Genomic DNA, 25,001 nt, shown 5'->3' on the forward strand with positions numbered 1-25,001 from the left:
GCAAATGGACCTAAGAATTCCCTTCTCTACTAAGAACATGTATGTTGCTGTGAGATCATGTATGTAAAAGTGATCTGACCCTTGAAAGGATACAGAGGTACAGATGTATTATTTACTTCGTATGGCTTAGGTTAGACCTGCTTAGCTTCCCCAGACAGAGGAAGAACGGAAGAAAGAGGAGGGAACGAGTCATCACGTTAGGGATTAAAAAAGATAACTTTACTGCATTACTTTTATGGTGATATTGATGTTTTAAAAATCTTACTAGCTGAAATGGAGCTTTTGATTAGGGGTAGGAGAGGGCATAAAAGGAATAGTTTCTAGTTTAGACAGTCTTAATCCCCCCAGTTCTATGTTTCCTTGCTTATAAATAAAGGGACAAGAGGAGAAGATATCAAATATGAAATGAATCCTAAGGTTCCTTTATACTCTAATCTTTATTATTCCCTCTTCAAAATAGATGTTTGGTGTCTCGTTGTCTTTGATCATCTGCATAGACATCTGTTAACATAAATTTAAGTCCAATTTCTATATCCCTCACACATATTTATAGCATAATTTATAATCTATTTTAAATGACATTTATAAATATGTTTGGGGTCATTTTTATGGTCAGAATTTCTAAGCCACCAGGTTGCTGTATGGCATGTACCATACATACATGGTATATGAAAAAGTTCCTAGCACATAGTCAGCATGCATAAAAGTTAGCTATTATTATTATTATGGTATTGTGAAAGAGAGAGTGAGAAGAGAAGGAAAGAAAGAGAGAGAAAGAGGAAGAAAGAGAGGGAAAAATAGGAAGGACAGAAGGAATGGAGGAAGGAAGGAGGGGAGGAAGGAAGGAGGAAGAGAGGAAGGGAGAGAGGGAGGGAAGAGGGGATTAGAAAGAAAAAGTGAAAAGAGAGGACAATTAGAGCTGGAAAAGCCTTGGAAATCATCCAGTTGAGTTGTTTCAATCCACTTGGAGAGCTTTAAATAAATCCATTCCTGAGCCTTGCCCCCAGAGTCTCTGATTCAGTTGGTCTGGGATGGGGCCTGGGAACTGGTATATTTTAAAAGCTCCTCAGGTAATTCCAACTTCTGAGATACAGCCCAGGTTGAGAGTACCTGGTCCCATTCAGCTCTCCTGTGAGTCAGATGAGAAAACAGGAGCCCGGGGCAGCCGGTGATCTTCCCACTCAGACCAGCATATCTGTGGTTGCATGAGGTTGCAGCCCTGGATCCTTGCTCTTAGTCTCCTTTCTCGCTTCATCCTCTGAGGTGACATGTGTGAGAGGGGCACTGCTCTAACCCAAGGCCACCACATCCCAAGTCACATCTGTAGAGTCCAGCATACAGCACCGTCTTTGTTCTCCACCCTGAGCAGCAGAATTCGGGAAGGTGGCTGCCATCTGAGTGACTGATCTTTGAGATGCTCACTGATTCACATTTTCACTTGTCTATTTTAAAATAGAATAATGAAATTTATTTATTCAGTAAATTTTGATCGGTGAAATAACAGGGAAAGTAAATTTTGATTTAAATCTGTGCGTGAAATGTTCATTGTGGAATCCAGGCAGCGGATATTTGGCTGTTCAACTTTCCGTATGTTTGAAATTTTTCATAGTCAAAAGTTGGGGAGGTGTAGAAAAAAGCAGTTGAAGGGTCAGCCTACCGGTTAAGGATGGCGTAGCAGTTAATTTCACGTGCTCCGCCTGGGTAGCTCGGGGTTCGCGGGGTTGGATCCTGGGTGCAGACCGACGCACGGCTTATCCAGGCATGCTGTGGCAGCATCCCATATAAAGTAGAGGAAGATGGGCACGGCTGTTAGCCCAGGGCCAATCTTCCTCAGCAAAAAGAGGAGGATTGACAATGGATGTTAGCTCAGGGCTGATCTTCCTCACACACACACACAAAAAAGCAGTTGAAGAAGTACCTTAATAAATGTGTTCATGTCTCAGAACATCTCCCTCACTGGCCCTCCCAGCTGGAAACTCTAGTGTCCCTGCCTCTGTTTTCCAGCTTGGGCGTTGGGGAAGTCTTGTAGTCCTGTTCTTGGTCCCACATTCTCCTCTGTCGCCTCCGTTCTGGCTGTGTGGAGAGACTGAGGGACTTCCCAGGATATAGGACTTTCCTGCCCAAACATGGGAAGTCCTGAGCATCCGAGAAGTTTGGCCACCTTCCATACTGGGTGTCGTTATTGATGATGATGATGGTTTTAGAACAGGAGTCATTTAAGTCAGGTCCTGGTTGACTCTTGCATCTGATGTAGATGCTCATTCCTCTTCTCTGTTTTTCTCTTTTCTTCTCTCTATTATGAAGGCATTCAACCGGATGACCACAGCAGGCAGGTTGTCTAGTTGTGGGTATCCAAGATGCTTGATATTTCCTATTGTTTCTCTTTCAGTGGTATTTTCAGCAGAGCCAGGGAGGGAGAAAAGAAATAAAAATGTATTAGGATCAGTTTTGTCTTATTGATAGAGTCATTAAAACAGGAGAATAAAGTGTGGAACTAATCTTTAATATCAGTGATTTATTAATATACATTTTTATTTTTATTTTGTTTTTATTTTATTTTTATCCTTGTGTTGAAAAATCAATGTATGCATCAATTTATTGCTGAATTACCTATCCAAACATGTGATGTGCTGTTCACATTTGTAGGATTTACAGTTATGAATTAGGTTAGTTATTGCTCTTAGGTAAACTCACCAACTTCTCAGTGCCTCTGGTATGATGGGAATATCCTTTCAAATCATTAAAGTAGTGACATCTCCTCCCATATGGTGTTTTGGTAAATGTTAAAAACTAGCTGTTGAGGGTGGAGAGAGGGAAGAAAGCTCTGATTTCTAGCATTTGCTGATTTCAGTGGTGTAAATCCTCCCACCATTTCTGATTTCAAGCTAATTAGGTCATGTCGCTGGACTGCAGAGTTGGGTCTCCATGTGCATAATCGGCTCTCCCTGGCTGGTGGTGGCATCTCCACTATACCACCGCGTCTTTATGCTGCAAGAAAGTAGGTCAGATGCAGCCCCCTTTTACCATCAGCGTGCAGATTTGCTGAACGTTAAGGTGCTGTTAGATGATATGAGAGTTTATGTAGGAAATTTATAAACTGAAGTATAACGAACTAGAACAGCGTGCCCCACGATGGGCCATGTTGCAGAGGAAGCACACAGCCTACAATCTTGAACAAAGCTCTCTTGGACTAAGCTTCCTTTGCTCCTGCTAGCAGGGTTGACCCACAGCCTCTCCTTGCTACCCATCCCTGTTCAATTACCCCATCCATTTGTTATGCTTCAAAAATCCTTGCAGAAAGCACTGCTGTAGTGACATGTTGTCATCCTTCAGCACCCATGACTGTGACAAGTGAAAAGGTCAAGCCTTCAAACATTAGCATTGCAAAGAGTCACGTTAATGATCCATTTTTTAAAAATCTTTTAGACCATTCCTTTAAAGGGCTGAAAATTCTTGAGTGGGGTAAGAGAACATGGGCTTGTCAGACTATTTCTGACTAAATACAGAATTTATTAGCCAGAACTAAAATGCCCATTTTGGTAGGGCATGCTTCCAAAGGAGAAATATGAGTCAAAAGAAGCATTTTTTGCAGAGTAAGAAGGGGAAACTGTAAACCAGAAGTCCACAATTTGGTAGAGGCATTTCTGGACTCAAAGTAGAATGCAATAAAGCTTTTCGTTATTAAGAAAAGAAAAGGTCAGAAAACAAACAAGTCCTCAAAGCAATGCTGCGTTTTCTTGGAGATCAACAATGCGTTCGTCTAGTTGGTTGTTTTAAAGTAATAGGAAATTACATTACAGAGGAACACTAGCCTTCACAATGCATTTGCTCCCTTGCATAGCAGCTCGCAGGGTAGGACAGAAACTTTTAGTTCAGAATTGGTTCCTTCTCATTGGAATATAAAGAAAGGAAAGTGATAAATACCCTGGACGTGGAAAGTGATCACACTTGTCGTGTCCTCACAGAAAATCTGTATTTTGTCATGCATTGCAATGTTACAATTATTATTTTTTTTTTTTTGCAAATAAAAAATTTGCACAGTGGGGAAGTGCTCTCCATAGACATTAGATGTCCATGACACTGTGCGACATTAGTATGGACTGATTTCCAGAACAGAGCTTTGGGCCCAGAGTTTCTCTATTCTGTGCTCAGCACAGCACATTGCAGAAATCAGGCTCCTTTCTGGAGGGACCAAGGGGCCACATTTCAAAGCTAAACTGTATGTGGGTTTCACGGTTTCTGTTTCGTGTTCCCCAGCTTTGAAAGGAAGAATGAGAAGTAAATATTTTCTTCTTCTTCTTGAGCCTACAACAGACTTATTCACAGTTTTGCAATTTAGGTCACTTTTGGTGGCTTTGGGATCTTTAATTATCGTGACTTAGCCCTCGGTCCTCACGAGAAAAAAGTCTTGGTTAGTGGATTTGAGCCCAAACCGCAGATGTCTTTAGAAAAGAAGCCTCATGAAGAAGATGTGCCTGAAGGCCTGAGCAGGCCACAGCCCCCAAATCAAAGCCCACATTCGTTCCTCATCTGAAGACCCCACCTCCCCTGGGGCGTGAAGAAATCTCCGCCATCAGAAAATGGAAACACCATCGAGATATGCTCATATAACACTGACTCTGCACTGTGGGCTGGCTCCTTTTATCTTCTCAATAATCATTATCTCCACTTGACAAGGACAAAACTAAAGCACAGAGTGGTTAAGTGACTCTCTAGGACCACACAGCGAGCCAGTGGCACATCTAAGGATTCAAACTCAGGCAACTACCATGTTATACAGGCTGATGACAACCCAACCCATAACATGCAACTCATGGGGGTTGTTTTGGAAACTATGTGTGTGGTATATGACACCCTTCTCTGAAGAACCATCCAATAGAAATTGTTTTTTCAATATAGAACATATGCCATATGTTCCCAAAGAGTGTAGACTCATGATTAAGTCAGCTCAAAACAATTCTGTCTCCTATGATGGAAAAATCCACAATAATAATGGATAAAGACAATAGTTTATTTCTCTCTCATGTAGACTTTTTCTGGAGTGAAGCAGGCTAAGTTTGGGATGATAGCTTCAGAGTGTCAACAAAGACCCAGGCTCTCAACTTGAAAGTCACCTCATGGCTGCTGGTGCTCCAGCTATCAAGTCCTGATTCAAGCTGGCATAGGAGGAAATAGAGGAAGCCTAAAAGGATTTCAACCAGCTGAGCTGTTTTCAACCTCCCAGAAATCTTAGATACATCATTGCCTTGAGCTTAGTCATATGGTAACACCTAGCTATAGGAAATACTTGTCAATGCATTTTTTTTTTTTATTAAGTTTTTTTTTTACAATGTCTCCTGTTAAAAACTGAGGAAATAATGGAAAAATGGGCTTGGAGAGGCAACTGGAAATTTCTGCTCAAGGCCAATAGTCCATACCTACTCTTAGAGTTTGAGAGGGCCCAATAATTAATGCCCTTGAGTTCAGAATCAAGCAAAAGATAGAAAACAGAGTAAAATAATTTGATATTAACTTTCTGGGTATTTTGAGTTTGCAAATCCTACACTCTATAGTTAGGGAGATCTACCCACCCAGTCCCTGACAAGGCTGGAGACACACAGTCCTCCTCTTACTTGGGCACATCCCCTTTCACTACGGGAAGTTTGCAGATCAGACACATGCCCTCTGCCAACACTCAACCTGGAAGAGACTGGGCGACGCTGGTTGGTTCCTCCCTAACTCTTGAATCAGGAAAGTCACTGCCCCTCATTCAGGAGAGAGGTCAGAAGCGTTGCCCTAATAGAAGTTCCCTCCACATGGAAGCATAAGGAGTGGGGGACGTTTCCCCAACAACCGCCTACCAGTTTTGGCTGCTGGAACCTCACCTCCTTTATGATGTTCTTGTCACTTTACTTCTGGTCTGCAAATTCTTTTGCATACATCCAGTGGTATGCTAGTAAATGTTTAACTGCCAGATCTCAAAAAAATGTATAAATAATAAAATACATAATACTGGGGATTGCCAATTCATACTCACAAAATACTTTCCTTGCTTTTCAATGAACTCTTGCATCTGTAGCCACCCTATGGCACCCTACAGCTGCAACTGATGAACCCGTGTTGTTCCCACATGAAGTCTGTTTGGGACTTTTGTTTACAGTAACAAGTAAGACGGAAGTGAAACAGCAAAGACATATGGGAACTTCATTCATTTGTCCATGGTGTGAGTGACCTCTTTGCTGAATCAGATGAATCAGACTTCTTTGCTGAATCTTTCACACTAGAAGAATAGTTTCTCAATATTCAGGGCTATGTACCATGTAATGGCTTCAGGTGTTTAATCTTCATTATTAAGTTTTTCTCCATCCCTTTCTTAAATCCAGGCAATCAATAAGACAACCAGTCAAACCCTGATATGTAACGTCTACAGAAGCGAACATGAGCTGACTCATTAACTTCTAAGTCCCACAATGTCCCTGTATGTCAATTCCACATAAATCCATCAATGTCTGCCTGAGATCCCAGATAAGCCCATCCAGAACCTCAAATACCTGTAGCCCTGGGCATTTCTGGTGGGGTCTCCACTCTCCATCACATTTAAAATTCAGAAGCCACCCACTAGCATTACACATCTCCCCACCCATGCACCTTGGTCACCCCCTCACCTCCAGACACCCCCACATTTCAACATCAGTTAAAGCGAGGTCCATAATCATCATTAGAGCCTCCATGGAGACAAAGCAGCAGAGCTGCTCCCTGCTTTAAACTCACAATAAATCCAAACATCAACATATATCCAAGGGAAAACAGAAATATTTTGTTACCTAGTGTCTTCTTCAGCACCAAGTTGTCAGTTACGGGCTAGACATAACAGAGACTGTCCTGGTCTTGGATGCTTGAATTAATTTTCCCATTTGCCTCTACATTTTTGGCCCTCAGTTTTATCCAACAAATCTTACCATAGGAAACCAATTCCTGTCTTTAAAAGATTGAGTAACTGTAGGAGTAGAAGAAAGCATCTTGAGAGATTCTCAAATAATTTGCCTCCTTAAAACATAGATTTTTTAAAATTATAAACTCAACTGTATTTCAAATTTATAAGTAATTTTGTAACACATACAAATACGGAGTTTGCAATTATCATGGAAAATAATTTTTCACCAGGAGCAAGTACCCTAACGTACATTGTTGAGTACACCTGAATACATCCTGAGTAGCTAATACCCCGCTACTGAAGACATTCCACCAAGAATAGTCCTACTGCTTGCAGTGTCAGTATTCATCAGGGGTCCCTGATCCTTTCTCTAAATCCCTCACAAGAGAATGACACCACCACCTCCTGACTGGCCTATTGTTCAAAAGAAGACATCCAAGGTTGCTTCTAGAGAGATGTTGAGTTCGTCCAGCATCATCACAAGTAAAATATCCACAGAACCGACTCCTCCTTACCCTCTTGGACACTTGAAATATTTTTATTAGTCATTTTAGAAAAAAATCGTATTTTAAATAGTTCTATGTCTTATTACACAAAACATACCAAGCCAGCTTAACATGCTCTCAATGGCTGAGGGTCATCGTTTGAAAACCAATGATCATGGTGTTCTGAAGGGCCCTGAAATACTCAGGGGAGCCTGAGAAGTAAGTGTGGGTATGGGGGTGTGACTGCCAGGTGAGGGGAAGCGGGACACTGTGTTTGCTGGACCCAAGTTGTCCCACACCACCGTGGTCTCAAGCTTCGTGCCTGCTCCGTATTGTTCTGCTCTCCTCTCTCATATCTGCTCTTTCACTTTTTTGGGTGGTCCCACCTCCGGCAGACTGCCACTCTCTCCAAGGGTGGGTTTCAATATGCTGTGGGCTGGAAAGTAATCTGTCCTGCTTATGAACGTGAATAGACCCTGAGAAAGTATCTGGGGCTTTCTGCTACTGCTGAAATTTTTGTATTTTGTACAGATATTTTAGGGCTGTTTTGGGGTTCTTATACACAATTTATGATTGCTTCATTTCTCTAGTAAATATAATCCCTATGGTTGAGGTTTACTGAAATGATGAAACTATTAAAAAAAGTTCTTACTCTATGTTTAAAGGAAAACTGATAAGGAGACAGGTCAGAAGAAGCTCACAGATTGGCCTGGCCTCTCCTCATAGCTGTGTTCAGGAAAGCGGTCCGCAGGGCCGTGATGAGTGTGCGTCACAGTGCATTGGGCAGGCCGACTCACATGCAGGGCTCCGTGCAGCAGAGCAGGTGTGCCCCACTGTCCAGGGCACAGATGTCCAGTGCTCCCATCTGGTTCCCCCTTGGTCAAGGTGTGAGCTTTCCCTTTCAGCTCTCCATCCACACACAAGATGTTCAAATTCCAAACCTTCTGTTCAAAGGGGCCCGGTAGCATCCAGAACTCTTTGACGGCAGATGGTACAAAGTTGAAGGCAGGAATATCCATGACCAAAGAGAGAGATGAGGAGGAGTGGTCCACTCTGCTTCCTGCTCCTCCTGGAGCTTCACCCTGGCCTCCTCTGCTGCGAGGACTCCCATGGATAGGGACATTATGTCTCCCTTTGACCTCTTCCATCAGAGTACATATCCAGCCTCCTCTCTGGTCTGGGGCCTCTTAGTTGGTGACTATCTGGACCAACTAATGGGCCATTGAACTCCCAGGGCCTTAGGCCCTTCCCTTAGGTAGGTGGGGAACTGGGGTGGGTTAGATAGGTCTCCATCTGTTGTCCCAGGCTCACAGCTCAGTGGACCTTCTCATGTTGCTACACAGGCTGCCACAGGAAGCCTTCTGCCTTCATGATCTCAGAGAAGGAGTGGTTCCAGTCCCTGTGTTGGCTTAATTCTCCAAGGTGGCACATGTCAACCTCTCTCGGAACCTTCCTCACCACCCCCAGCTCCTCTGCAGTGGCATCACCATGGTGGGCCCAGGGTTTCCACAGCCAGTAAGCATCAAGCTGACGTGGAAGATTTACCCATCACATGATTGAAGGGAAACATCCCTATCCCCTTACGGTAAACCCTGAATCTTGACAGCTTTTCCCCTTTCCTCTTCTGTGCTTAATCTTCTTACATAGAGATTGCAAAAATGGTGAAGCCACTTGGAAAGACAGTGCGGCAGCTTCTCAAGTGTTAAACGCAGGATTTCCATGTGACCCAGTAGTTCCTGTCCAGGGATCTACCCAGGAAAAATGAAAATATAGGTCCACACAACAACATATACACGAATGTTTATAGCAGCATGATTCATAATATCCAAAAAGTGGAAACAACTCAAATGGGCACTGACTGGTAAATGAATAAGCAAAATGTGGTACATCCATGCAATGGGATATTATTCGGCAACAAAAACAAGCAAAGTACTGATACACACTATAATACAGATGAACCGTGAAAATATGCTCAGGGAAAAACAGCCAGAAAGCTAGCTGCAAAAGAATACTTACTGTGTGATCCCATTTATAGGAAATGTCCAGAAAAGGCAAATCTGTAGGAACAGAATGTCTGTTAGTGGTTACCTAGGATTGGGCGTGGGAAAGGACTATAAACGGGCAGGAGGAATCTTTTGGGGGTAATGTAAATGCTCAAAAATTTGATGCGGTGATGATTATACAACTCTATATACTTATATTGGGTTGTAATAGTGTGTCTGTGTGTATGTGTGTTGGGTAATGTAAATTTACCATATTGTCCCCCAGAACTTCATATCTGCTTGAAACTTCATAATATGACCTTATGTAAAAATAGGGTCTTTGCAGATATAATTAGTTAAGATGAAATCATATTGCATTAGGGTGGGTCCCTAATCCAACAACTGGCATCCTTATAAGAAATCCATGTGAAGACACAAAGAAACACTCAAGGAAGAACACAGTGTGAAGATGGAGGCAGAGATTGGAGTGGTGCAGTCACAAGCCAAGGAATACCAAGGGCCACCAGAAGCTGGAAGGGACGAGGAAAGATTCTTCCCTAGAGCCTTCAGAGGGAACACGGCCCTGCCACCACCTTGATTTTGGACTGGCCTCCAGAACTGTAAGAGAATAAATTCCTATTATTGTAAACCGCCCAGCTTGTAGTAATTTGTTACAGATACCCTAGAAAACTAACACAATATTAAAATTCATTCACCTGTACACTTAAGACAGGTGATTTTTACAGTATGTAAATCATATCTCAATAAAACTGTTAATAAAAATTAAAATTTTTCTTAACTAGACTAGAGAAAGGGTGTGATTGAGATGAAAGGCTGGGCATCGTAGAGCCAGTTTTGCTGCTTCTCAGATATGCTGGAAGAGAAACTTCACCACAGTTGTGGGAACTTTCTTTAAAGTGTGGGACTCATAGTTCTTCTTTTCCTCAGTTACCAATTTGCCCGCTCCACATATTCTTATCTCTGCCACAGGCCTGCTGACTGTAGAGGAACTAAAAGTGTGGGTTCTTCCATGGGTGTCCAGGCTGCAGAACTGGTAGATCATTGACTTGTTGTCTCAAACCACTCTGGTAGGCCATAGGAGAAGACATGACCCAGTCTGTGCCAGTATCAGGAGATGGCACAGTGTTTCTATGGTCAAGTGCGCAGGAAGCATTGGAGGGCTTCTGAGGTGGGCAATAAAGAACATAATTGTGAGTTTGACCTTAAAATGAGGGAGGGTCTTTCTTCTGGTGATTGGGAAAATGAGGTAAAAAGCAGGTGAAAATGTAGATTGGTTTGGTGGTTTTTTCCAATTCCTGATCCTTTTTGATAATATCTTGTTCCTTTCTCATGTTTTTAAAAAATCTTTAAACATTTTGTGTATAATTCTTTTTAGAGTCTGCATCTGGCAATTCTAGCATCTGAAGTCCTTGGGAGGCTAATTCTCAGTTATGGTGGATTGTTTTCTCACGTATTTGGTATTTTTGGTTGTGAGCTCATGTTCAGCAGATGTTTATCTGGGAGAATTCCGGTGGGCCTGGATGGAGGGCACATCCTTCTGGAGTGTGCTTGGGTTTGCTTGTGCTGAGTTCCTCAGGCCTGTTACCAGACTAGGATCACCATCCTATCAATCCTTTAGCATGTATGCCAAACCTATATAGAGTCAGATCAGTTACAAATTCTCAGGGGAGACAATTTTTTCTTCATTCATAACACAAGCCAAGGCAGTTTGCATCTCACTTTGCCATTGTGGATTTCTATTTTTATCTTTTTCTTTTTTTTTTTGGTTATATACTCACTCTGAAGATAGAGCCCTTTGAGGAGCCCAGCTTTGGAAGTCTCACTTTTAACTCTCTACCTCTCAAGTAGTCAAAGCATCAGCATCATAATTCCTCTGGCCTTGCAACATCAACTTTCGTTTCTGGCTCCTGGGATCTCTCTCCCTTTCTTATAAGCTCAGTATACATTTAAAAAGGTGTTCGCATTATGCTATCCAGCATTTCTAGGTGGTTTGTGGAATGGGAGTAGGGTCTTACGTCACCCAGGATATTGCCAAGAATGGAAGTCTATAGATTAATTTTGAGATAGGGGAGAGGGAACTTGAGAAGTTTCACAAATAAAGGTTTCTGTTTTCTTAGTGAATTGGGGGTGAGATTCCCGGGCCGTAAGTTATGGGAGAAGGGTAGGTCTGAGGTCTCTAAGTAACTGTAAAAGTTTTAACAACTATGGGAGGTGGACACGTGTAGAAGTAATTTCAAAGACCGGTCAGCAGCAATCAGAGTTCCACCTACGTTGATGAGTAAGGTTTCTTAGTTCCATAGCTGAAAGTGACAGTTAGAAACGTAGGTGATTACAGAAGCAGGAGCATAATTCTGAATGGAAGCCTCCTTTCCAGTCTAATCAGCAAGTAAAATCATTTTTCTATGTGTACTAGGGGACATGGGCCATGCTCTGTGACCCACATCTGCCCTCCACGGAGTTGGAAGAGCATCATCCTCTGACTATGAAACCACACGGCAATTTTTGCTTGAGACTCATTTAATCACGTTTCATTTTTCCGCCACTTTCCCTCTATTTTGTTCATGATTCTTGCTCAGCAGTTTCATAAACAAGGTTTATTTCAAAGGAACATCTCTTTAAGCATGATTTAGCTGAGTGTCACAGTGGGGAAATTCAAGAGCCTGCTTTGATGAATCAGTTGTGTCCCTCTTGGGTTTTCAGTTCCTGCGATGATTACGTCCTACCCAAACACGACCCTGGCCACTCAGGGTCAAAAGAAGGAAATGAGTTGCACGGCCCATGGTGAGAAGCCCATCATAGTTCGCTGGGAGAAAGAGGATCGGATCATTAACCCCGAAATGGCCCGTTATCTTGTGTCCACCAAAGAGGTGGGAGAGGAGGTGATTTCTACTCTGCAGGTAAAAGTGGGACAAACATAACAGATTGGAATCCAGCTTCATTGACAGAATAAGCCTGCCCTTTCACATACGTGGGTGCATGTGGGTGATAAACACCAAATAATCTTCTGGGACTTATGTATGAAGCACCATTTCTCTCCCCCTTCATACAGCGAGATTACTGAGTAGCCTGCAAAAATAGTGCTTTATCACAAGTGTTATTAAGAGTAAAATTATTATGAACACAGTGGGGAACCAAACTGCAATAAAAAAATATGAGAAATAGAGTCTTTTAATGACAGTTAATCCTGGAGGAGTGGCAGCCATGCTGTGCATATGTTTTAACTTCTGTAAAAAGAAAAATTGGTCAGACCTTGGGACAAAAAATACTATAAGGAAAAATATTCTGCCTCTTGAGAAAAATCCAATGTAAAAAAATTCTATCTTTTATACAGGATCGCAAAAACTAGAAAACGTATTATAGTCTCCTATAACTTTTAGCAATATTGGTAGTTAGTGAGTGGTGCTTTTAATATGGGGGAGAAATGATGCTATAGCATACACATGGGGAAAAAAAGCCTGTGTTTGAAACACGGGTATTGATTCACTCACAGGGTCCAATCCCAGAGTCTTTCTTGAGCAGAACTCTAATGAGGGTCCTGCGAGACCAGGCCTTTATTGCAGTATTTATAGATCTGTTTCTTTAGGCAGGGTTGCTTTGAATGCTTTGAAAATCCACTATGAAGGAAAAAAAAAAAAACTGTATATGTGGAGTATATATCAACCTAACCATGAAATCCTACATAAATTGCACATCCAATATAACGAGCTGGCAGCTGACACTGATTATGTGCATTTCACCTATCCATCTGCACATTTACAGTTGCACCGAGATAATTTGCTTCCATCATTGTGTGTGGTGTTTGTGTGTATATGTGTGTGTGCTGGGGATGGGAAGAGGGTGAAAGAGTGAAGAGATTTTTACAGCCAAAAGCCCTTTTAGTTGTTCTTTTGCTCCATGCTGCGGGATAAGATGGATTTCTTTCTACTTTACACATAGATTTTGCCAACTGTGAGAGAAGATTCTGGCTTCTTCTCCTGTCACGCTATCAATTCTTATGGGGAGGACCGTGGAATAATTCAGCTCACAGTACAAGGTAGGAAGGAGGCGGCACAGGGGAAAAAACAGGGCATTTGTAGGACAGTGAGTATATGCCTAGGCTTGGGCATCTGTCTGGGCATCTGTAGCTCACTTTGCTACGTAACACTTCCTAATTCTCAGAAAATTTTGGATATGTATGAAACTGGTGCTAAAGGAGTATTTTGCAGTGTCCACGATTATGTCAAAGTGCAGCTCCAAAACACAGGGAATAGTCTTTAAAGGAATAGGGTCAGATGACTCGGTAGTCCTGCTGAGTGCACAGCAGTGCGGTAGTGTGCCTTCTTTGCTCAATTTTAGGAATCCTTATACTAGACGATCCAAATGAAAAGAGAAGTTTAACATGTGGGGCCAAAATATTTTTTGAGTTATAGATTCCAAACTAGAAGAGTGACATTTAAATCCATCCAGGTTTGGCCCAGCTCTACAAGTGCTATGAAACATTAGCAGTTTGGGAAAAGTGCAATTTTTCCTTCCTAAAGTGTGACGAGGAAATAAATGTTTCCATTTGTAAAAAGCCCCTGCCAATGCTGAGTGCTGACAAAGCTTGTGTGAGCCACGCTCGGCATTTCCACCAGCGTCTTACGTTTGAACCACGTTTGAACTAACCCCGGGTTTTCTGTTGACTGCACAGAGCCCCCAGACCCTCCCGAAATTGAGATCAAAGATGTGAAAGCACGCACAATTACCCTCAGGTGGACGATGGGATTTGATGGAAACAGCCCCATCACAGGCTACGATATTGAATGCAAAAATAAATCAGGTAAGTCCTTTCTTTCCTCCAGGTTTATCTCCAATTCAAAGATCCCTTTTATTTTTCTCCTTCTTTATTCATTTTACCTGTAAGAATAAACCTGGACTCACGGAAACTCAGAGGGGGCTCTTTTTCCCAGTTCCTTTCTTCTCGGGCACAAGGTACGCCCACGTGTCCTTTGGTGGAGTGGAGTTTGTGTCCAGATGCACTTCATTGGCTCAGCTCTGCCTCCTTTCTCCAAGCCAGCCTCAGTCTTGGTCCTGTGAGCCGATTTGGCGTTCTTGCCACTGATCAGCATGTGGTAGCTGCTGATAGGACCTGGCCACTGTCATTATTTTCTCTACCTCCCCTGCTTTCCTTTACTTCCCTTGTGGCCAAGTCCCTCAGCCTCAGCTGTGTTCAGTGTCTGTAGGGTGAGTTGTCTGCTGGTGGTTTGTGCCAAGAAAAGAGAGCTGCTCCTTGCTGAGACGGGGCGCTGACTCTGCAGGGACCACTAACTGCTGCATCCCGGAGCCCTCCTGTGTTTCCTCTGGGCCAGCGCAGCCAGCTCCGCCGAGAGCCCGTAGATAAAACCAACCTAGCTGCCAGGACAGGACAGTTGTATCTGTTTATCATGTTAAAGTGACAATGCAAAGGCCATTTGAACTTTATGCTCCACGAGACCAAGGGTCCAATACCACCGGTGTGGCTTCTAGTCGGGACTTTTACCGTGTCTCGTAAAACAGATGAGGAATTAGAGCACCATCAGCATGTGAAGGGTTAATACAATTGCCAGAGACCACACAAATGGCCTTATTTTTCACTTTCTGGGCACTGTGCGTTACTTCAGCTTACACTGTTGTGACCAATTTGGTATCTTTTGGGCTGACACTGTAGTAAAAATTGAGCTGGAGGCAACCTGAAAGGCACGTCAGGAGTGAGGAAAGGTGTCGGTAAGAACAGGGAAGGGACAGATGAGAAAATGGCATGAGGTAGGACTATGAAGGAACTATAAGGAACTGCTAAGGAGAGCAATACGTGAAGATTAAAAAGAAGATGCACCAAACCAAGAACAGTGGTTTTAGAAGGAGTATTTGAGACTTGGGATAAGTAGCTGGATGGACATGCACATAGAAAAGATGGGATGGCTCAGCTGTGCACCCAGAGTCCCAACTAGAGACCTAGAAGTGAGGCGATGCACACACAGGGCCTACGGGAGCCTCTTGAGAGAAGCGTGGTGGCAGCCAGCCACACTGTCACCAGGCAGTGTGACAGAGCCACTGCAGGCTGCGTGCAGGGATGGGGCGAAGTGACTGGGTGAACAAGCTGAGGACAGTGCTGACCCAAACAGGGATCTTCCAGGAACTAGGACAGAGGGGCTTCCCCAGGGCCAAAGGGAAGAGAGGAGGCCTTGCCCTTGCTCAAAGACGTAAGGTCAGGATGGAGGCACAGAATGAGAAGTTCTGAGATGCAGGTCTTCACATAGAGGAAACGCTTCTTAAGTGAGGCAGGCACATTCCAACAGAGAACAGCCTGGAAACTGATGGTGGCTGAGAACTCGGGAGAAAGGCATCATGGGGACAATGGACAGAGTCCCCAAAGGGAGGGGCAGGCCCCGCCAGTCTCTCTGGCTGAGCCCTGACCACAGGACCACAGGCTCTTGATGCTGGTACCCAGGTAGCCCCTCAGGGGAGCAGGTTGGTGCCTCCTTGTCGTCAGGGGGATCAGTCATTTCCAGGTGCTGGTGACGATCCAGTGGTTCCACAAGGGTGTTGGGGCCCAGCCTGTCCTGGCTGCACTGCTGGCCTTCTCTTACCAGCTGCGTGCCTTCGCTAGTTACCTCTCCTGGCCATTCTCATCTGTGAAATGGGATACCACAGCATCTACCTGTGACAAGCGTCCCTCAAAGACCATAGGCTGCCCACTCTGGCCAGAAAGCCCTCCCTTCCCTGGACCACATGGATACTATGGTTACTCTCACCTTCTCCTTAGACCCCACTCCTCATGTTACCTCCACAGGGACACATCCCTGGTCCATACATGGAGCCAGGCTTCCCTCTCATGTGCTCCTACAGCATCATCTCCTTTCTTTAATGGTGGGCACGATCACGTCCTTATCTCTGTGATTGTTTGGTTTCTTGTTTTTCTTTTTTTTTCCAATTTATCAACATTTTCTTTTACAAAGCGCCTGGATCTTGAGTCAAGTCAGACAAGCTCTTCCCTACACTTGGCTATAAAATAATCTACCCCATTTTCTTCTAGTACTTGTATGGCTTCTTCCTCTCTCTTTTGAAAACCTAGATCTCTAATCCATTTGGGGTTTATTTTTGTGCATGCTGGGAGATATGGATCTAGTTTTATCTTTTCCAAAATGGGTACCATGTTGTCCCAACATCATTTATTTAAAAAATCCACCTCTGCCCAGTGATTTGAGATGCCACCTTTATCACAAACTGACTTTCCATGTGGACTTCAGTCTCTTTCTGGACTTTTTATTCTATTCCATTGGTTGACCTGTCATTAATGCACTGGTGCCATACTCTTTTAATCGTAGAGGCTTCATATTTTACTATCTGGTAGGGCTAGTTCACTCTTGTCATTTTTACCTTTTAGTGTTTTCTTAGTTTTCCATATATAAACTTTAGGATCAACTTGTCCAGCTTCATAAAAACATTTTTGTTATTTTCACTGGGATGGCATTAAATTTGTGAATGAGCTTAGGGATAACTCACATTTTTATGATGTTGTTGTGGGTTGAGTTGTGTCCACCAAAAAGCTATGCTGAATCCAACCCCTGGTACTGCAGAATGGGACCTTACTTGGGAAAAGGGTCGTGGCAGCTGTGATTGTTGATCAAAGTGTCACCTCCCCCAGACTGGAAGCTCCTTGGGGCTCCCTGTGCTCTAGTTCTGCCCAGTCCCTTCCTCCAGCACCCAGCTCAGCACCTAACATGTGGAGGGCACTCAATGGATTTTTTGGTGAATTCTCTTTAAGAAGGGAATGCATTTAAAAACACTTTACCCGCTGTCTGGCACAGAGTAAACATCTAGTAAATACCAGCTTTTAGTATTACTTAAGTGTGCATGAAAATTCTTATATATCAAAGGCCTCTAAAACCATCAATGTTTGTGAAACTACTTGTTCCCCATTTCAGAATCCTCAGTATCTCCCAACTCACCCATAAGTTTTCCCAAGGCAGGAACTCTGACTTTGTTTGTCCCTGGATCCCCAGTGCCTAGCACGGTGCTGCCATGTAGAGTCACCAATAAATATTTAATTTAATAAATTTAAATTGCATTTGTTGCATTTAATTTGCATGCGATCAGATAAGGCAGTCTGTCCAAACTAGAGCTGTGCATCAGAATGACCCAGAGAACAAGGCTTTTTTAAAGCATGGTTTTGGGGGCACGATTCTTCAGAGATTCAGTAGATCTTGAAGTGGAGTTGTCAAAAAGCTCCAAGGTGTTTCGAATGTGCTCACAGATCTGGGGACTGCAGAAGTCACATTTTTAAAATGCCTAGCACAGTACTGAGTGAAGAGATGCTACTCCATAGGCGTGAATTCTTTTCGCTGCTGGTTTTTCTCTGACTGCAGCCTTGACTTCCTACCATACCCATTGTCTGAGATACTGAACTCCCTTCTCTGGGTTACTGAACTCCATGGACTGCACCACGCAGATTCCTTTTCCCTCTGACTTCCAGTTGGGTTTTCCCAGTGCAGGCACAGAGAATGATTCAGACAAGGATCCTGGCAGAGGCTGCACTCTCTGTGTGCAACTTCAGTCGGGGGCACCTCTTCTAAGGTTCCAGCCCTATCTGGACTCCAGCAGCACTGGCCCTTCCCTTTGGCCCTCCTGGCCCTGAGAGGGAGCAGCTGCCCACTCTTGCTAGATGCCGGGAGCCTCAGCACCCCTGTAAATTCCTTTAGCCAAGCCTACACCTGGGTAAATAGCCCCCTTATAAATAATATTCCAGTGTGACTCATAAACCCTCTTTGATGCTACATCTGCTCTCTGCATCCAGAAACCACCATGCACTTCCTCCAACTGGGCAAGGAAACCTATCATGAAGCCCCAAACAAGTTCATTCCTCTCCCTTCCCGTTCACGTCCTTACCCAAGTATGCCCCATAAATGCTTGCATCCTCCAGCTCTTGGATTTCCAAACATGCATTTCTATTTATGACTTACTCTTCAAAAGTTTATTTTGTCCATGGTATGTTCTTCCTAGTTATATTTGTATTTTGATTTACAATTTCATCCTCCCAAGTGTCAGGATCTCTCTGTGATTATTTTTAACACCCAGTGTTTTATTCTCCAGCACATTTTGTTAATAATCCATGACCTGCCTGTTTGCACATCATCATTTGAGATCAGAAGTAGCACTTTTCCTCCCTTTCCCTTTTACTCTTTTCTCCTGGGTAGTCACCTCCCTGTATTTATTCTTCCTTTGATGCCGTCTCATTTGCCAGAGTGTTTTTGGGGATTTAACTAGATTTTCTTCTCCTTTTCCATTCAGTTATTTTAAAATCTTTCAGGATAACACATTCTTTCTCATCTTCTTGACCTTTAGCTAAAAATCCATCCTGCATTGCTTTGAACCGTACTCTAGTAATCGTCATCACTGACACCATCTTTTTCTTTCAGTCATCGCAAGGATGAAGCTGAAAGCACAGCCCCTTCTCCAAGGACCTCACGCTTCCCGCCCAAGACTCCCACTTGGCCCCTCCCTCACAGGCTAGGCATATGACTTGATTGGCAGGAGGAGGAGGTGGTCTGTAGACATTACTACGCCTCTTCAGGCTCTCAGCCACCTCCCAGACGCATCCTCAGTGAAGAAGGCCATGTCTTCATTGGTCTTGTCAGTTTCAGAAACCTCCATGCTGCTCTGGGCAGAGCCATCCGCCACTGCAAGTATCTACTTCCTCCTGAGGCTAGTTAGCAACTTTATAATGCCTGGGCTTCCTCTCTATTGTCCTAAATGTCTTCACCAGAAGGCCTGGCATTTTTTGTGCGACAAGGCTCATATTTATGTGTCATCCCATGGATGTTATATCCCCTCCCCGTCACTTGTCCTGCATTGAATCACATTCTTCTCTTCCATGCTTTGATTTTTTGCAGCATCTTCTCTTTCTACGTCCTGTTCTTCCACCTCCCGTCATCTTGACTCAAATGATACTTTTTCTTTTAGCTGGAATATTCATTGTCAGTTTCTATTATGCTCTATTCCCTGATAAGTTAGATCATTCAAAGGCAACCTCGAAGCCACATATCTTTTCTACAATCCAGAAAATCTCTTGCGTTTATGTTTACCTTTGGGCAGAGCAGCCCTCTAAACTTCCATAGTCATTATTAATGTGGAAAGGGGAGTGGGGCCATTCCCAGGACTCAGAGGTCTGTGTATTTGCCATTTGTTTATTCATCTATTTAACATGCATTTATTATTTGTTATCTGCTATGCGCCCAGCACTGTGTGAGCACTGAGGATACAGCATTGAGCACGGCAAGCATGGTCTCTGCCCTCATGGGACTTAGAATCCAGCAGGGAACATAGAATCTCAATGAAATTTGCACAAGTACGATAAGCACGACGCGAAAGGACATGGGGAGTGAGGGCACGTATAAGCATCCTCTGTCCACCATCTCAGGTGTTCTTTGTTCTTCCACAACCAACACCATCTCGTGACTACCTGCCCCCAATCAGCACCTGCCCAAACTCTTTCTAAAAAAAGAACCATTTACTGACATTCTCGTCATTAGCTGAAGCCCTAAAATCAACAGACACAAATTGTCACATACTCAATGATAACTCTTCATATGAGGCATGTGCACTTGTTAAAATTAGCAGTGGTTGAAAAATAATTCCTATGATAAAGGATTTGAGACTAAACAATTTGAAATATTAGAACTGAGAAAAATGTTTGGTAAGCAGCATTTATACTGGAGATGGAGATTAGTTTTTATGTAAGTATTTCATTTTTACCACTCCCTTTTTGGAGAACAAAGGATCTAATGTGGCTAAAGGTTTTGCTGGTTTTCAAATGTCTTTTAGAACCAAGGATTTCTTTTTCTTTTGGGTGGAGAGGTGTCCAAATCATAATTCCTTTTATTATCTTGTATACTGAGTGCCTAGATGTGGCTGTTTTCCACTTGGCTGGCATGAGCTTCCACCACTTGGACTTTCCATGGTCTCCATCAGTAGCCCTGTGGTGTCACCTCAGACACTCCTCCCAGAACTCAGCTACCCGCAGCGTTTGTCCCCCTCACTCAGCATGGATAACGTGTGTGATGTTGTGCCCCCTCTGATGGCCAGACTGCCAGGACATTGGGAACATTGCATTGAGAATTCACTTTGAGTTGTAACTTTTCTTTCTTTTTTTGTTTTTAATTCCTTCTTGTGAACTTTCAAAGGCAGAGGAAAAAAACTCACATCTCTATCTCTTCTTTTTTGAAAAACAAAACCCAAAAGACTCCTGGGATTCTGCTCAGAGAACCAAAGATGTTTCCCCTCAGCTGAACTCGGCCACCATCATTGATATCCACCCTTCCTCCACCTACAGCATCCGCATGTACGCCAAGAACCGGATTGGCAAGAGCGAGCCCAGCAACGAGCTGTCCATCACCGCTGACGAAGCAGGTACGTCTGACTGGGCAGAGGCCCGTGCCCAGGAGCCCGGAGCTGGCTCCCAGGGCTCAGATGGTTAATGCAGAACCAGGCCTTTGTCCACGCCTGGTGGAGGCCTGTGATGAGTGCTCTCCATAGCTCCATGCCCTATCAAAACCGCATACAGGTATCTGCCTCCTGCTTTGAAGGCACTGCTCTTCAAATAGGACTGAGTTCAAGGTTCTCATGTCCAAGAATTAAAATAAAGACATAGGAGACTAAGTCTGGTGGGATTTAAAGAAGCATGCTGTTTTTACAATTTCTTTCTTTGGATGCCTGGAATCCAGGTTGACAGGAGAACCATGAGTGTATGTCTTGCCTGAGACCCTGTGCAGTCCGGATGTGGGAGGAATGCTTAAGTAAGAAACAGCAAGAACATTCTTTATGTGAGGATTTGGGGGGATGATGGTATAGGTTATTTTATAGACTAGAAATGCCAAATCTCTATAATAACCTCTATTGTTCTTTTTCCTATTACAAACTATTTCATATTCAGTGTGGAAAATTTAGAAGATAGAAATAAGCATTTTGAAGAAGGCAAAACAGCTTCCATAATCCTACCACCTAGAGCTACCTATGAACATATTGATATCCCCTACTAAATCATTCATCATGCACACACACACGTGCATGCAGGCTCACATACCCTTCAAATTTGCAGTCCACTCATGGTTACAAGGGGGTGACATTAACCGGTTTGTAGAGGACTGAGCAATTAGGCAGTGGCAATGAATACTGATTGTCAACCCACATCCTGGCAGGAGAGAAGAAAGGAAGCTGCCCTTGGGCTTCTCTGGGGAAGGAGAGGTAAAAAACCAAGGCCTGGCTCATCTCTTGGGGGAAAAAGAGTGTCCAGCCCCAAACCTAGTTTTTCTTTTCCTGCCAGAAATCAGAGCTAATGAGCCACTAATTCTACAATGAAGTTGGAAGCCTAGTCTCAGATCCCTACTTCTCCATCACCAAAATTAAGGTGATGACCCCCAAATGAGTCAGAGTCCATGGGAGTTTCATTCCATATTTCAGTTGGAGAATTGGGGTTATTCTTGACTTCCATCCCACCACCTGCTTCTCTGTTGCCCTCATTAATGACCTTCCAAACAGTCATTACTCTTATACACTCTTATACATCTCCTAAGTACTTTCCTACAAATTATAATGATACCTTCTACCATTTATTTAACAAATCACATATCGTTAGGCATGTTGGTTATTTTCAATTTTTCATTATTATAAACACCACTGTGATGAACATCCTTGTGGTATATCTTGTGCCGTTTTCAAGATTATTTTCTTAGGTTAAATTCCAAGAAGTAGGATTGCTGGACAAAGCAAATGCAAAAATTTAACTCTTTCGATATGCATAATCACTATTGTCCTCAAGGAAATAGGATAGAATTTATAATTCTTCCAGAACTGAGGATGAGTACTGATTTCTCAGCACTGGAACACATCAGTTCTTGAAAATTGTTTTCATGAGTGAGTGATAGGATAGATTTCTGCTTGAGTGTCTGAAGAGAGCCATTTCTAATACTTGGATACTCTGCGTGATTTCTGATCTGCAAAATGGACATGATGATGCTCTTCTCCCCCTTACCACAAACATATTGGATAATTGGAAAAAAAAATGCCAAGCTCTGAAAGTACTTTGCATTTCTCAGAAATAAGTGGGAAATGAGTGTTAACATGCTCCTGCAAAAATAGAATCTTATTTAAATCTTATTTTAACACCCCGCTAACTTCCTGGAATTTCATTATGCTGGATATTTAGGGAGAATAAGCTGCCCCAAAAACATAATCTTTCTGTATTCAACTTTCTTCTTCCTCTTCACTCCTTTTCTGACTCTGCCCCATCTCGACAACCTTCTCAAGGTAGCTATATTTCTCCTGTGGTGCATTTTGCAACCGCTTTCCTGATGGCCATTATGAATGCTGCTGTGGTCGCCTTTTATTTCATTTCCTCTGTGACCTCCCCTGCAGCTGCAGTTACCATGGCAACGTTTCTTTCCCCAGCCAGGAGGCCAGGGGAACAGCCACTCCAGGTCACCTGTCTGCAGTACAACTCCCTGGCATCTCTGCAGACAGACCGATGTGGAAGCCACCTTCTAGGCTCCTGGATTTTACCTAGGCACTGGCTTCTAGCAGTCCTGCACAGCCTCTCTCATTTACTATTCAGACGAGCTCAGAGAGAATGCGAGAAAAGAAACAGGGTGGAGCAAAGTAAACCTCCAAAACCGAATCTGTGTGTCTCGGCACATAGGTTTGCATGACTAAAATTGATAAGTCGTTTTTCCACGTGTGACTCACATAGAACGGAGGGCAACTCTCCTGACCAAAGACCCTCATTAGAATTGCTGCTGCCACTTCCTGGCAGGGATCCCCCAAACCATGTCTTTTAGGAGCCATAGCCATCTCAAGATGACCTTTTACCCTCCTTACTGCCCTCTTTCCCTAAAAAGGGAGGTCATCTTTCAAGCAGTGAGATTCCTCAGATGGAAGCTTCTGGAAGCTGTAGATCCAATCATTTTTATGATAATATAGTGCCCAAGTCTCAGGCACCTGAGGACACCTCTCAGTACCCACCTGGCTGAGGAAGTGGGGCTGTGAGGTGTTGAGGTCTGGGTCTCCCCCACTCTACTGCTTTGAAGCTGCGCTTCACTTCCTACAGACCTTTCCTGCCCCCAGTCCACTGCGTGCCTACTACGGCCCCATCTGGAAGGCCCTCCAAGTCTCCTTTTCTGTATTCTTCCTCGAAAAGCAGGTCATGGGTGTCCCCCAGTGCAGTACCTTTTCCAGTCTCCCTGGATGACATTATTGCCTCCTCCCCCAGCACTAAGTAGGAATCTTTCTGACAATAGCTTTGAGCCATATCATCATTTCTCCATGGGGCTTATGTGCTACCTATGTTCCTACCCCTCATGTGTGTCTGGCACAAGGGACATTGCTCAGTTTATGTGGGAGGAATATTCATAAATATGCCTTATGGGATTGTCTTAGGTGTAACAATGAGCCATGTGTGTACATGAGAGAGAGAAAATATTTACACTGAAAGTTTGAAGGGCCTCATAAAGAAAGTAGAGAAAGGGAAGGAAGGTGGAGGGAGGAAGAGGAAGGTGGGAGAAAGAAGACCCACCCATCAAAGCTCCAACTAGAACCACAGGAAGCCTCTGAGTTGGCAGCCTGAGATTCCCTCCCTCCCCTATCCTGATGGGATGGGGCATGTCCAGATCATAAACGCAACCCATAGCAGATCAGGCCTGTGGGTGTGTTTGCTTTGGGTCTGCCTGTTTTTATACAAATATTTTGAATTAGGTATCAGTTTTTTAAATCTGGAAATATCAGATCAAAATCTAAATTTTGAGTTCCTCTTGAGTGCCTCCTTGGAAACAATCAGCTGGAGCCAAGTATATAGGGGTTACCCTTTAGACTGGCCATGCACCCCCAATTAACTGTCATCCTAGCTTTCTTTCATTGAAGGGTTCAGCTACCTACAGCCCATGGACCAAACCTCACTTACAACTCTCAAGCTAAGAATAGGTTTTACATTTTAATAAGAAGAATATGTAACAGAGACTTCATGTAGCCAGCAAAGCCTAAATATTTCCTATTTGGCCCTTTACAGAAAACGTTTACAGATCCCTAATTTAGGTCTTGCCATGGGGGGATTCTGGGTTTTGGATTCCTGTTGTATCATCCATTGCAATGCTTAGTGAGGAAGAAATTGCTGCCATTTACATAGCATTTCTACCTATTGCTGGAAAATAACATTGTTCCAACTCCACAACACTGAGTTTAATTTCATGTGAAAGTGCACAAATGCATTATCATGTACTTTAATACACTTGACCTCAGGGAACAGCCACAATGCAGAGATCACACTGTCTATCACACTCTTCCTGACTCCTCCTAGCAACCCTTCGCCCCCTAAAGAGGAGAAGTCGAGAGAGTAAGTGGCAACACTGTCAAGAGTCAACGAGATTACCTCTTAATGGAACAGAAGTGCACTGACTTGCCAGGTTTCTTTGACACGGATCAGCATGTCACATCCATAGCTGACCCTCACCCAAGACCAACTTCTCCATTAGCAGCTGTACCTTGAAGGTCACGTGTCACTTAGTGCCTGTGACCTAGTTTGGGGTGGCCGACCGCTTCATCATTGTGATTATCAATCTG

General features: G+C 43.5%; 1 protein-coding gene across 4 annotated transcripts in view; it reads left to right on the top strand.

The window, feature by feature from the left end:
• The window catches only part of DSCAM (DS cell adhesion molecule), a 724,602-nt gene that overhangs the window by 570,131 nt on the left and 129,470 nt on the right, over nucleotides 1-25,001 (top strand). For all 4 annotated transcript variants that reach the window (XM_087418066.1, XM_087418068.1, XM_087418065.1 and 1 more), the window contains 4 exons: nucleotides 12,102-12,298; nucleotides 13,338-13,434; nucleotides 14,071-14,199; nucleotides 20,637-20,804. In XM_087418066.1, coding sequence (XP_087274192.1) covers nucleotides 12,102-12,298; nucleotides 13,338-13,434; nucleotides 14,071-14,199; nucleotides 20,637-20,804 — 591 coding nt within the window. The remainder of the gene's footprint in view (nucleotides 1-12,101; nucleotides 12,299-13,337; nucleotides 13,435-14,070; nucleotides 14,200-20,636; nucleotides 20,805-25,001) is intronic.

The sequence above is a fragment of the Ceratotherium simum genome, chromosome 27 (genome assembly GCF_057802395.1).
Source record: "Ceratotherium simum simum isolate JZ-2026a chromosome 27, ASM5780239v1, whole genome shotgun sequence".
In the NCBI taxonomy this organism is placed as follows: Eukaryota; Metazoa; Chordata; class Mammalia; order Perissodactyla; family Rhinocerotidae; genus Ceratotherium; species Ceratotherium simum.